The sequence below is a fragment of the Fomitopsis serialis genome (assembly GCF_022376445.1).
Source record: "Fomitopsis serialis strain Sig1Antser10 chromosome Unknown B0H18scaffold_761, whole genome shotgun sequence".
Lineage (NCBI taxonomy): Eukaryota > Fungi > Basidiomycota > Agaricomycetes > Polyporales > Fomitopsidaceae > Fomitopsis > Fomitopsis serialis.
Genome location: NW_025955721.1, coordinates 1 through 13058, shown reverse-complemented (window position 1 = coordinate 13058; position 13058 = coordinate 1). Strand labels below are relative to the sequence as shown.

The window sequence follows — 13058 nt, the reverse complement described above, 5'->3', positions numbered from 1 at the left end:
CGGCTATGACGAACGCTATATCGCCGAAAGTTCGAGAGATCTCACTACGTTCCAGACACCGTACGGAGCCATGCGGCTTACTACGCTTCCTATGGGGTGGACAAATGCAGTACCCATCTTCCACGACGACGTAACCTATATACTTCAGCCCGAAACTCCCGAACACACTGTACCCTACATCGACGACGTTCCGCTCAAAGGCCCGGCTAGCGACTACGGTGGCGAAGTCATTCCGCAGAATCCTGGCATTCGAAGGTTCGTCTGGGAACACTTCCAGAACCTTAACCGGATCGTCATCAGGAAAAAAGCATTTTACTTGAGCGCCTTGTGCAAGTCGCCCAAGTACAATTGGTTTAAAAGACAAGTCCCCTGCCAATTTTGCTCGACCAAGACACCCAAGGCACGTAAATGGCATGAGGGCCTTGTCAACAGGTCAATGTCATGGCCCCGCACAGACTACTTGTAGTTCATGGTATGCTTTCCTGCCTACAAAGCCTTTTATTACTAATCGTACTTACTGTCCTTAACAGCAAGGGTGGGTGTGATATTTGGGGCTATTACTTATTATCCTTGACAGCAAGGTGCATGTGAAACACGTCTTTGTGTCAAGGCATCTTACTAGTTCATTCTCTCTGGCTTTGATTTTTGCATTGGTAATCAGATCAAATTTGCATGGTGTACAGCTACAATACAACATCACGACGAACGACACAGTACAACAGAGCATACGACAGAGCAGAACAAGCCCACAACAAACCTCAGAGCATTGAAGAGAACTAATGGTACATACACTTTCCGAGTTTGGTATGTAGACGTGTAGCATGTAGATAGTAGGTATTCTATAGAAATCAGCGTTGATAAATGAGGTCCTGTAGAAGTCACAGACGCACCTCGGAAAGCGTAAACTTGAACAGTACACTACGACTTATCACCGCAGTCCCTCAGGCAGCGACCTCGGTCTCATCCAACTGGTCGAGCTCCTCAGCTCCTGGTGCGCGTCCGTCGTCCGTGACCCGTCCATCACCGTCGTCATCATCTGAAGCGGCGTCTGGTTCTATGCATCAGTAGGTTGCACATTATCAATGTGCTCCACTCACCTGGCTCTGCGACCTCGCCAACGGCCTTCCCTTTCGAGGAACTCGCCTTCGCCCTGGAAGGTGAGCTCGGGGCACTTGTTGCCGCAGGAACGGCCGATGTAGATGACGGCTTGCCCGTGTGCCCCGTCGTCTTCTTTGTCGCACCACTGGACGAAGGCTTCCTCCGCGACGTGCTGGCGGATGCGGGGTTTGTCTTCGCTCCGCTGCCAGAAGCGCCAGCGTCATGTTGATCCGCAGGTTCCTCGGCTTCAAGTGCGACGGTTTGGAGCTTTGACCAGTTGACGAAGGTGCCATCTTCGTCATCACTATCCTTGGTCTTGATGTCACCGCCGCTCTCCGCTCTCGCCCTGGAACGACTGATTCAGCTGCCACGCACCGCGGATCACTGGCACTGCGACCTCACCTTATGCTCTCCCACAGCTGCCTCTTCGTAACCTTGTAGTAGTCGGGCGCGTTGTGCTCCATAGCCTCCAGGATGGACATCAGGTCGTCCCATCTGTAGGATTGTCAGTACTAGGTCATGCATGAACGTCAAGATGACAATCAACTTACTTGGGTGCGAACACCTTGTTTGAGAACGACACAGCCGTGTTCGTCGCGACTTCCCTCAAGCCAAGTTCAATCTGGACAAAATAAATTGAATACTACGGATTTGAATGAGAAACACACTTACGGAGTTGCACACTAACGCAATTAGGTTGTCTGGGACCTTGCTGAACTCCTCCGTCGGCGTGGTTGCCTTGGCATGGCCCATGAACCACTGCTGTGCGATGATCTCGGCGATCGCGGGGTGTCGGAAAGGTGTATCAGCCTTGACGTGCGATTTCTGATGCGTAACATGAGACATGCATCGTGCAACGGAGGAATGTTAAGGTCAGTGAACAGTGAGACTGACCTCCTTGCTGATGTTATCCTTGTCGTCCCAAACAACCTGGATGTCCCCGAACACAAAATTCGGGATGCCTCGCTTGCCACCCCTCACCTTCATGGCATGCGTCGTCAATAGCCAGGTCGCAAGTTGAGTCCGCTTGTGGCCCTGCACGACGTTCAAGCGGTACGCGTGCTCGACGATGACCTTCGCCTTTCTTTTCACCTCGTTGCGAAGCTGCGAGGCGATGGTCCAAATCTGCAGAGTGTCAACTACAATCGAGGAATTCAGTAAAGTACGTACCAAATCCTTGACCTGCTTGCGCTGGGCGTGATTCTCCGGGCTTTCCCCACGTCTCAACATCCTGTATGCAGTGCGTACCGTCACCATCTTCTTGCCGTCCTTGTCCACGGAGTCGCGCGCAGCTCTCAGGGCATCCCCGACGAGCTCTTCATTCATCACGAGGCGGGAGCTCGTGATTGTCGTGTCCGACGTCCACGCGGTGCTGAGAGCCAGTATATTGCGTAGGCAGTTCTGCGCCATGGCGACCAACGGCTTCATGTCGACGGCCAGGTCGGCAACTTTCACGCGGACACGGGGCTTCGGGTTGGTCTTCTGCGAGGTACGCGCCTTCTTCACGTTCTTCTGCGGCATCTCCTGTCTCGTCCAGCGGTGTTGTCAGGTTCCGTATCATTAGTGGGATAGTATGTGTCAATGAAACGGTCAACGCACTATGACATCGTCCTCATCCGAGCTTGACCCCCTTCCATCATCGCTCCCAGCCTCCGAGCTGCTTGAGTGTTTGGCCTTCGCCCATTCATCATCATCTTCGTCCGACGAATCCTGTTTTGAGGCTCGTGCCTTGCCCTTCGAGGACGCTGTCTGGTAACGCACAAGCAGTGGGTGAGTATGAGTCAATATGAGGTAACATACGTACCTTGCTGGTCTGAGTTGCAGCGCCACCTGCCTTCTTCGCTGGAGCCGCCTTCTTCCCTGAAGCCGCCTTCTTCTGCGATAACTCCTCGTCACTGCCTTCCTCATCGCCGTGCGCGCTGTCCATCTCCACCGACTTCTTCTGATTTCTGTTGCTTGTCTGAACAACATCTGCAATCGGGTCCGAGTTCAGTGAGTGATGAGCGTACAGCGGTAAACTAGTACGCACCGAATTTCTCTGCGATCACCTGCTCTCCCCCCGTGAGCTTGCCCGTGCCCGCACCCCTGTAGGCTGGCCTGGGTTTAGCTGAGAGGAGGCGCAGGTCAGAGTATGTGCACGCAGGATTTACTGTACTCACGACGAGATGGAGCCGGCGCAGGCTGCTGCATTGCGATATCGCCATCGCTGCGCTCCTGCTCTCGGTCATCCTGACCTGCTTCCTCACCTTCGCCTCCATTGCCGCTATCATGATTGTGGTCATCGTCCGACTCCGAAGCCGGTAGGAGCACCTTTTTCTTCTTGCGCACGGGCTGCGGGTCTTCGTCCTCGGAAGCTTGCTCTTCGATGGCCAAAGCGGCCGCACGCTTGCGAGTGTCTGATGCCGAGCTTGGGATGTAAACTCTCGCACAGGGTCTCACACTGGCGGTGCACGTACCTTCCCGCTGCTCATCGTCCTGCTCCTTCTGCAACGCCGCCTTGCGTTTCAGCAGCTCATCCAGCTGCTTCTGCTGCGTCGTTGACCACCCTTCGCCGCCGTCGCCTTCGCCTGCCCCCTTGTCGGACTTCTTCCTTGCTGTCGCGGATTTTTTGTTTGCTGCCAAGGTCGATTTCTTGCTCGCCGCGGGTGACTTAGTTGACTTCACTGACTTCTGATCCCGCGACTTGCCAGCCCTTGTCGTCGGCCCACTATCCAGTTCTTCCTGCTTCCTGGCAGTGGATCGAGTAGCGCGTGGGCTAGAGGACATGGTGCGATGCTGGCGAAAACACAGAAAGGACGGGACAGGACGGGTGTAAACAAACCTCAAGCGAACTCTCCGAAGTTCCCGCGAGTGCGGCGTGCGTGCCCCAAGGCTGACATGTCCGACCAAGTCCTGACAGTGTAAATAAGTGCAGCTAGGGCAGTGAGTAATTGCAGAGGCATGAGCGTACAGTGAACCGTAGAAATGTAAATACAGTATTAGCAGAAATTCGTATTAGCTGCCCACCCATTAAAGTCCCCCTCCTTCCACTTGGCCATTTCACGATCTGAGTGTAAAACGACAGATGCGCGTTGGCCGCGGTAGTGTAGATTGTAATGAGTAAAGCGATACAGGGGAAAATACATAGGTGAGCGTGTTGAAGCGGTACGACTAGGCCGGCTTCGTGCAAGCAGAGTTCGCCACCTTCGAAGTCGCCTATGGGAAGTACGAGGCATATTGAGTCGTCGTGGCTGTCTCGGTGCGCTTGGGTGGCGACGTTCACATTGATGACGAGACCGAGGAACGGGTGGACAGGGGAGGTATGGTGATCCGGCAGAATGCTAGCTGTAGCATCTAAGTATGAATATTCTTCGGGTAATATTCTCCGGACCTGCATGAAGAGTACGAGGAATTGAGGCATTCAATACAAATCCAAAAAAAAAAACTCACAGTCTCTTCGATCCAGCAGAATGCGTTGTTCAGAATCGTCTTCAGAGCGTCGTATATCGGCCTGTGCTCCTCGATGTCCTTCGATGGGTAGGGTAGCATTTGAGCGTAGTTAGTTCTAGAACAGTTCGCTCGACTGAGCATTCGAGGCGGTACATCGACAGGCGCATCGTGACCCTCCAGAGAAGTGTCAGTTGTCTGAAATGAATTGAGCAATCAGCGATGCGTACCTTGGTGCAGTGTCTGTTGTACCATGTGAAATACAGCACGGCGAATTCAATGGGCTGACCGCAACTGAGCGTGGCGGTATCAAGAGTCTTGAAGGGATTGATGGGGAAGCAGGCGACGAGTTGTGAGGTGAGGTCAACCTTGAGAGACGCAGGCATGGATGTGCAGATGCACACCATGAGATTGTTGTCTGCGTCTCGAACAGTCAAGACATCTCTGAGGAGTACGTGGGCGAGCATGGCTCATAAATCAACGGTCTCACGGAACAGGATGTACTATATATACTCACTGAACACATTCTAAAGGCACCCTGATGTACACCTCGTCGTTGGATTTCTTCCCGTCGACATAGAGCTTGCTGAGCTGGGCCAATATAAGTCGGCGCAAGTTTGTAATGGCACGGTCAACCAACGTACCAAACTTTGGAACTCTTCCAGACTTGCAGGTGCGTCCGCTTTGCCGGCTTTGACTCTAGCCCGTTCTGTCCATGCAAAGCTATCTTTGTTGCAGCCTCGTGACAACGGGTACCTGGTGTTGTCTGGGTGTTGAGCGTTGTACGTCGTATGAACTAGATGCTGGTTGTACGCGTTCACCGGCACAGGGATTGATGGATGGTGCATGGTCTCTTCCGGTAGCGTGGAGAAGAGAACCATGGGCGAGATATGCAGACTGGAAGACGTGGAATCTGGCTGGGTTAGAGGTGATAACCCAGCCAGATCGTCTGTTCCGTCAGGGTGGCCGCCTTGAGTGGAAGCTCCCTTCAAGAGCCTGTCTGGAACGTCGTAACAGGCTCTCCACGTCTCCGTGCAGCGAGGTACTAGACAGAAGGCGCTAGAGGTATGTGCTTCAACACGAGCACTTCCTAGGTATTCAGCAAACACTCACTTCTTTTTAAGCCCATCAAACAGCTTGTCGGACGCGTCAATATTGCTGCAGTCATCGTCACCGAGAAAACTGTTATGCTTCACAGGTATGATGTCCGATAGACGGAGTGTAAGGGTGTTGCGCAGCAGCGCGAGTGCGGGAATGAGAACGTGTACGACCTTGCGGCCCTCCGGAGTGTCTACAGATAGTCAGTACGGCATATTAAGCAGTGCATGTCGAGGCTTACCGTTCGGCCAACGCATGAGGTTACCTACGTCTTCAGCGACGTGGCCGTCTGACGTTCCTATTGGGATCCTGAGGTTCTTTGCTGCCACCAGGACAAGAAGATACAGAGAACCTGTGCATATGATCAGCCTACCGTCAGTTGTTTCTAAGTGCATGGAAACGCTCACCGCCACCAGCTAATCTTGTGAACTTTATACCCATTGTGTTCCAGTCTTGGAATGTCCGCACCTTCGGTGGCTCGTCGACGCCGTCAAATGAGTCGCGCCATATCGCCGCAACACTCAGTTTGAGCTTGCGCTTTTTCGCTGCCAGGATCATGCTGGAACAAACGAGATCAGAGTCGAAACAATTACATCAGGAAAAACCGCCCGCAGGGCCGGAGCTCTTAGAATTGATTTGAAGATAGCCAAACCGGTTTGAAGCGACCAAACCGCTCAAACACGACTCAATACAAGTACCCCTGTTTAAAGGTGTCAGAAATTTATCAAACCAGTTGCAAGATTGCCTCGTTTGCTTGAATCAGGTTGTTGTTGTTTGGTCCTTACTATGAATACATCCATAGCAGCGCTCTCCACGGGGAACATTTGAGTTTGGTATGATTGAAATGTCTTCAGAGAATAGCAAAAATATGTTTAATGACTTTCTTGTTCTCTCTCATTTGATTCAAAGCACACGGTTTCAGGGCCGCTGTTCCCTCAGGGTTGTTATTCCTCAATTTATTTACCCGCCCGGATAACGCACATTCATGAATTAGCTGTCATAAATATATCGATTTCGTACATGGGCGTGATGGGCGACGGTACACAGCGGCAATCCTACACGACGGGTATGCGAATGCGGTGGACATGGATACAACGTGAGGGGGCTGGATATCATTGGAGGGCAGCGGAGAGCGGTACAACAACAGAGCACAATAACGCCAGCGGAGATGATACGCATGAGGATGACGCCAGCAAAGACGATGCCAGCAAAGATGAGGAGAGAGGGGAAAGACAGTATCTTACAAGCGACCCTCCAACATTTGAGCCCTGTGGATAGCTCAGTCTTGCAACCTACTGATGAGATAACCCACGCACCTAGGCCTTATCCTTGGACGCAGCATTGGACGGCCCAGCCTGAGCGTTGTCGGGAGCACCACCCCTCGACCGCCACCTCGCCTTCACCTTCCCAGCGTTGATGAGAGGGTCTAGGTCCGCATTGGACTTCTCCTCGCCTTGCCCACTCTGCGAATCCACCCGAAGCCCAGCGAACACCCTGAACAATTGTTAGAAATGTAATCAAATAAAGTCAGCCGCCTACCTGATGTTCTTGGACAGACTGGCGTTCAGGGACTCCGAGAGGTTTTCCCAGCCCTCGTCATAGTCCTTGTTGTTCGGATTGGCCAACCGACGGATCATCTCCACGCCAGACAGCAGGCGATCGTACCTATTGAGTGTCAGAACTATCCTGTGAGATGACTGTAATATGTGGCCTACGCTGGGGCGTACACCTTCTCCTGGAATTCCACCGTGTTGTTGTCGTTCATCCACTCGTCCAAGGCCACGAGAATCTGACATTCGGATCGTCAAGCTTGTTAATGGCACATCAGTAGGCATAATTACTCACCGCACTGCACGCCAGGGCAATCATGTTGCTTGGGATGGTCTTCAACGCACCGTCAAGGTCAAACCGTTCTTTGCACGCCGGGCGAAACGCGTCCGGGTTCTGTCCGCGGAACCATTGGTTAGCGATGACCTCGGCCACGCACAGACCATGGAACGGCATGTCCAGGTCTGGCTCCTCCCACAGCTGAGTGGCGTCAGTTAGCAGCACACCGCGAGCTCAAGATCGAAGACTTACCGATGGGTCAACCTCGGGATCCGGTAGCACAAGCTGCCCGTAGTGAAAGGTGTTGTTGTCTTTCAAGAACTTGATGCGATTCTCCCGGGCTTTCTTCACCTTCTGGTTGCGCTCGACAGCATCCACCGGTTTACCGTCGGCCCCAACCTCGGGCAGCCTGATAGACAAGAACTCTTTCTCCACCACGCGCTTCGCCTTCTGCTTGAGCTCCTGCCGAAGCTGGGGTGCAGCCTTGTTCACCTGGAAAACGTGAATATGGTTAGTACTGAATGATGAGGGGAGCTAACACGTACGTATGCGATGATCTTGTTCTTTGTCTTCTGGAAGGCCCAGTTGGGCTCGAACTTCTTCTGGAAGTCCTCCCTCTGGTACCTGACATTGCTCGTTATGAGCCGCTCAACGATGTCGGCAGTCGCCGCATGCTTCTCGGAGACGCCTTTCTTCATACGAGGCCAAGCGTTCTCCAGAGCAAGGTACACCCTAAGCTCTTGTTGGGCTTTCCCCAGAAGACTGCGGACGTCGACGTCCTCCATGAGCTTCTCATACGCGCCAGCGGTAGGCTCATTCTTGCCCGCATCGGACTTCTTCGCGTCGGCCTTCTTCCGCGGTTGCCTCCTCTTCTTGCCCTTCGACTCGGACTCTTCCTCCATCTTCACAATCATCTGACCGAGAAAGCTTCAGCCCACAGTTCAACTGGCGGAGATGGCTTACCTCGTTCGGAGCTTCCTCGTCTTTCGACAACAACTGGTCCGCGCTCTCATCCTCGTCCTCGCCATCGCCGTCCGAGCCCTTGTACGAAGAGCCTTCTCCGTCCTGTGAGTCATCCACGTCCATGGGAGATGGCTCTCTCCTGCTGGAGTTGCCCTTTGCCACACGTTTGCCTGTCAAACGTCTCTCAACCTGTCGACCATATGGAGACACCTTCTCCGGAATGTGTTGTACTCACCTTCAGCCTTCGATGAGCGTGTCTCCTTCCCTCGGGGATCCCCCTCCTTGTCGCTGGTCTCCAGCTCATCCTCATCTGTGCTGTCAAGAACGATGGGAGCGGCTTTCTTCTTCGCCTTCGCAGTCCTCGAGCCTGATAAAATGTTAGGCTACTGAAGTGCGGACGCTATGCTCTCTCACCAAGGTGTGCGGTCAAAGATTGCTCATCTTTCGGAGCCTGCGTTTTCGGCGGAGAAGTAATCGTGACCTCCACGATCTTACGCTTGTTACCTGTTGATAGCTCTTATGAATGATATCTTACCAGCACATGCGCAATCCTGAAACTTATCTGACAAACTCACCCGCTGCTGTTGCCTGTTCCGCTGACTGATCCTGACGTTGAGTCCTGGTCTTCTTCTTCTCGGGCTTCTCTGACCCAGATTCGCCATCGCTGTCCTCGTGGTCGGAAGAAGGCACGTTTTTCCTCTTGCGCGGCCTGGTAATGGGTGTGGACTTGCCCGGTGACCCTGGAGCAGCCTCAGACCATCCCTCGCCACTTGAACTGATTTTACTTACTTGGTTTCTTCCCTTCGCTCTTCGGCGGTATCACTAGCTCATCGGTCCCAGACCCAGCACCGTCGTCAGATCCCCCAGCCTTTGACCCTTCCTCAACAACGTCCTCATCCTCCTCCTCGGCCATCATGGCCTTGCTCTTGGCTTGGACATCTGCATCTCTCTGTAGCGCTGTGTACCGTGACAAAGTAATGTAGGGGACGTACCTTCCTGACGCTCCTTCTCACCAGAGACCGCCTTGGACCCCTGAGCCATGGTCGACCGAGCCAGTGCGTCCAACTCCTTCTCCGTCATGTGCGAGAATGCGGGTCGCAGCCCCTCCTTCGTAACCTTGAGCCGAGCTGCATAGCTCATGGCTGGTACAGCACCAGCTTGAGAATCAGCTTTGCTGGTCGAAGACTTGGCTGCCACCCCTGTGCCAGCAGACTTCTTCGCCGCAGGGGTCTTCGCCTTGCTCGCCGCCGGGGTCTTGACCTTGCTCGCGGCCGCAGATGATCGGGTATTGCGCGAACCCATGTTGTGAGACGATGAGCGTGAAAAGATTGAGCAAAGATGATGAACTAGGGGTTGAAAGTCTACCTTCAAACTTTGGCCGATAACGCTAAACCTTGAGCTTCTGAACCGGAGACGCGGAGATGCGCGGAACTGAGGTCCGCTCTCTCCGAAGGACCGACGAAGGGCTTATAGTCTCAAGCGATTGCAAGAGCTATGGGCAGCGGCAGAGCATGAGGGCGGTTTTCCACAACATAGCCAACGGGCAAGGAGACGTGGTTTCATTGCAGGGCAGGTAATCAAGGTTGCCCAGGGCATAACGTACGTACAGGGCGCTAAGGTTACCGAAAATGTGAATTGCCGGCCCAGCCGTTACGGCCTTCCTTTGTCCACCTGTCTATCTCTCTGTCCGTGTGCAGAACAATGGACGCGCGACGCCCGGTAAAGTGGAGGTTGAAGTGAGTAATGCGTGACGAAGGAAATGCAACAAAGTCGCCATTTCGAAGACCGAGGGCTAGGCCGGGCTCGTACAGACAGAGCTCGCCTCCGTCGAACTCTCCAACCGCCAAGACGACACAGAGTGACTTATCTTGCTTGTCTCTGTGAGCCAGAGTGGCCACGTTCAGGTTGATGACAAGTGACAGGAAGGGATAGACCAGAGAACTGGCATTCCCAGGTAATACCTCCGCGTCCATGCGTAGGTCTTCATAGTCCAAGCAAAGCGTTTCCTTGAGCTGTATATATATTTAACCACTCAGTTCAGTGGGTAGATAGAGCCACATACCTGCTCTGCCATCCATTCAAACAGGTTTTGGAAGACGGATTGCAAATTGTCGTAGATGTCTTTGTATTTACCGGTGTCTTGAGACGGGTAGGGAAGCATTTGGCCGTAGTTCGTTCGAGTATTGTCGTCTTTCTCAATGAGTATTGGGTGTGCGTCGACTGGCACATCATGGCCCTGTGATAGCCTATCCTCAGCAAGAGGTATCATACGGACATTAGAGACTTGAATGGAGGCACTGACCCTTGTCCCGTGCCGGTTATACCAGGCGAAATGAAGAGCGGGGAAGCTGAAATCTCTTCCTTCCGATGAGGAGCACGTTTCTCTGAGATTCTCCCCCTGATCTTCGAAACAAGCAACCAAGTTGGATATGAGCATCTCGCGGATCTCTTGCGGCATGTTGGTGAACAGGCATGCCACGAGAGACCCCCTACTGTCCTGGATTCGAATGGGACCCCTTTCAAACCGTGAGGTACACAGAGTTAACAGTTGGATATTCGCTTACGGTGCGAGGCCAGGCCTAATGGCAACGTATTCCTTGGCTTTCCGTCCTTTAGTGCCATCTTGAACAGTGGGAGACAGCTACAGATAGGTTGCAACCGATGAGAATGAGCCTACACGGTTGCATGATCGAATGAAGGGAACATACCAGGGCTTGCAAAGCCTCCGGCGTTTCGGGTTTCAGCGCTGCTGCAGCCAGCAATCGCTGAGTCTCCGTCCAAACAAATGCTTCTTCAGGGTCATTAGGCACCGGGTACGCACGATGCCCATCGAGGCTGAGATTGACGTCCGTCATTACGATGCATGTGCCCGGTATCTTGTGATTCGTCATCTCAACATCGGGCTGTTCGCCGTGGATTTCGTCCTCATCTTCGTACACATCAGACAACGGAGAGGGAGGGTCAATCGCGCCTTCGACGTAGGCATCTCTGCGGAAGAGATTTTGACTGGCCCGGGTGAGCGGAACCACGTCGCTGGGGGGATTGGCATTGGGAAGTAGGCAAGCCGCCCACATTTCCCTGTTCCTATCCACGGAAGTGAAGTTGCTAGCACCATATATAATCAGCATAGCGCGTTTCAAACGTCTCTGGAAACTCACTTGAGTATCAAGGAGCCGAACAATTTATCTGAGTGCTCGAGATTGGAGCAATCAAGCGCGTCCGACGACACACCAAGTTCTAGCAGCATCTGAGGAGAGTACAGCGCGTCAAATTGCAGAGGTAGCTGTCCTCGTATACGCTCTATAGCCGGAATGATACGCTGAATGACTATATCACCTGCCGTAGTATCTGAAGACCTATGTTAGTCACGGCGAGCTGCGCCGCCGCCCAAGTGACCGCGACTTGTTGAAGTACTCACTTGGGTCGGGATCACGTAGAACGTTAGCGACCGTCCAAGCAAAGAGACCAACTGATTGTACGAGCTCTTTACGCTGATCAGCTAGAGCTACCAGCAGGACAGCGTAGATAGATCCTGCCAGAGAGGGCGCATGAGCCATATTACTTGGTCGCTGTAATGTCAAGCAACCTACCCCCTGATGCGATTGCCGAGAATTTGCTTCCAATCTCGTTCCAGTACACAAATGTTCGTTCGCTCGGCGCAAACTGGCGACCCTGGATATACTTCTCATACACCTGGGTGACGCTCAGGTCGTTGGCGCGTCTTATGCTGTCCCAGAGACTTCAGATTAATAGACGGAACAATCAAATATGTTTGAACTGACTTTGAGGTTTTGCACACCAACTGCATGTAATGCATGATGAGGAGGAAACTGACGCATTTGTCGGCAGTTGTAATTCGTGAACATCTGTGAACAATCGATTCCAGAGTGTTGTCGAGGAATCCGCTCCCATGGTCTCCTTGTTTTAACAGCACCCGTATGGACGAGAGCTGAGAGCGGCTGCCGTCTGAGCCTAAGTCGATAGATGCAGAGAGGCGGGCAAAGAATGCTCCGATGGCTGGCGTCGACTGGTTGAACTGGTCTCGACGCTTGACCCATCTCTTGACTGAGGTGCCGCTCTTACAGTGCGTGGGAGGGAGGACTTCTCTGTCTGCTCTTCTCCCAGGTTTAGTGGGTTGCTTGTCGAGCTTTGCCGTCTGAGTGACCCGGTGATGCGTCGACTTCTTGGAAGTCTGGCAGCGCTTTGAACGACGCAGACCGGGTTCGTCCTGCCCATTTGAGTTCGGAGTATCTGCAACATGTTGTCAGATGTATCTGCGTACAGCACAAGAGACAATAACGCTCACCGTGTATCTTCTCCCCATTCCCATCCAAGGCATTGCCGTGTTCGTCTGACTGGTACGAGAACTTCATCAGGAAACCCACCCCATGCGAATTTGTGCAAATTCTCACAAATTTGCGTCAACTTCCTGGACACCCCATTTACTTGACCCCCCCAATTCCCTCGCTCGAATTTGCACGAATGGACGTCCAACATTTGCGAATTGTGAGTAAATGCATGCTCAGCCATACCAGTTGGATACTTCAATTCACATCGATTGGCCTGTATTTACACGCATAACTTGAACTGCTAATACTTTCATCTACCCTTTCGGCTCATACCTACAACTTTTGGCGGTGGACCGC

General features: G+C 52.9%; 6 protein-coding genes across 6 annotated transcripts; all 6 read right to left on the bottom strand.

Annotated features, from left to right (window-relative positions):
- Positions 1 to 941: 941 nt before the first annotated feature.
- Positions 942 to 3864, bottom strand: B0H18DRAFT_1132019 (uncharacterized protein; the record flags this gene model as incomplete). The annotated part of the gene is made up of 12 exons (XM_048035522.1): positions 942 to 1048; positions 1098 to 1444; positions 1501 to 1593; positions 1650 to 1720; positions 1771 to 1923; positions 1993 to 2223; positions 2269 to 2622; positions 2698 to 2847; positions 2903 to 3069; positions 3128 to 3205; positions 3258 to 3494; positions 3555 to 3864. The coding sequence occupies 12 exons, from the start codon at positions 3862 to 3864 to the stop codon at positions 942 to 944; spliced, it is 2298 nt and encodes a 765-aa protein (XP_047884266.1).
- A 384-nt stretch (positions 3865 to 4248) lies between these two features.
- Positions 4249 to 6180, bottom strand: B0H18DRAFT_1132018 (uncharacterized protein; the record flags this gene model as incomplete). Its single annotated transcript, XM_048035521.1, has 9 exons — positions 4249 to 4293; positions 4361 to 4468; positions 4528 to 4701; positions 4755 to 4968; positions 5042 to 5115; positions 5169 to 5583; positions 5638 to 5815; positions 5864 to 5974; positions 6030 to 6180. 9 exons carry the CDS (start codon positions 6178 to 6180, stop codon positions 4249 to 4251), a joined length of 1470 nt encoding a protein of 489 aa, XP_047884265.1.
- Positions 6181 to 6938: 758 nt separating this feature from the next.
- On the bottom strand, positions 6939 to 9714 carry B0H18DRAFT_964807 (uncharacterized protein; the record flags this gene model as incomplete). The annotated part of the gene is made up of 12 exons (XM_048043201.1): positions 6939 to 7116; positions 7162 to 7287; positions 7350 to 7411; positions 7468 to 7650; positions 7702 to 7941; positions 7995 to 8363; positions 8413 to 8582; positions 8648 to 8779; positions 8827 to 8916; positions 8988 to 9152; positions 9202 to 9369; positions 9405 to 9714. 12 exons carry the CDS (start codon positions 9712 to 9714, stop codon positions 6939 to 6941), a joined length of 2193 nt encoding a protein of 730 aa, XP_047884264.1.
- Positions 9715 to 10196: 482 nt separating this feature from the next.
- On the bottom strand, positions 10197 to 10531 carry B0H18DRAFT_832201 (uncharacterized protein; the record flags this gene model as incomplete). The annotated part of the gene is made up of 2 exons (XM_048039411.1): positions 10197 to 10424; positions 10475 to 10531. Coding segments are annotated over 2 exons (285 nt in total), but the record flags the coding sequence as incomplete, so codon positions are not given.
- Positions 10532 to 10552: 21 nt separating this feature from the next.
- On the bottom strand, positions 10553 to 10876 carry B0H18DRAFT_832186 (uncharacterized protein; the record flags this gene model as incomplete). The annotated part of the gene is made up of 2 exons (XM_048039410.1): positions 10553 to 10648; positions 10715 to 10876. Coding segments are annotated over 2 exons (258 nt in total), but the record flags the coding sequence as incomplete, so codon positions are not given.
- Positions 10877 to 11566: 690 nt separating this feature from the next.
- On the bottom strand, positions 11567 to 11969 carry B0H18DRAFT_898969 (uncharacterized protein; the record flags this gene model as incomplete). Its single annotated transcript, XM_048041436.1, has 2 exons — positions 11567 to 11760; positions 11831 to 11969. 2 exons carry the CDS (start codon positions 11967 to 11969, stop codon positions 11567 to 11569), a joined length of 333 nt encoding a protein of 110 aa, XP_047884261.1.
- Positions 11970 to 13058: the final 1089 nt, after the last annotated feature.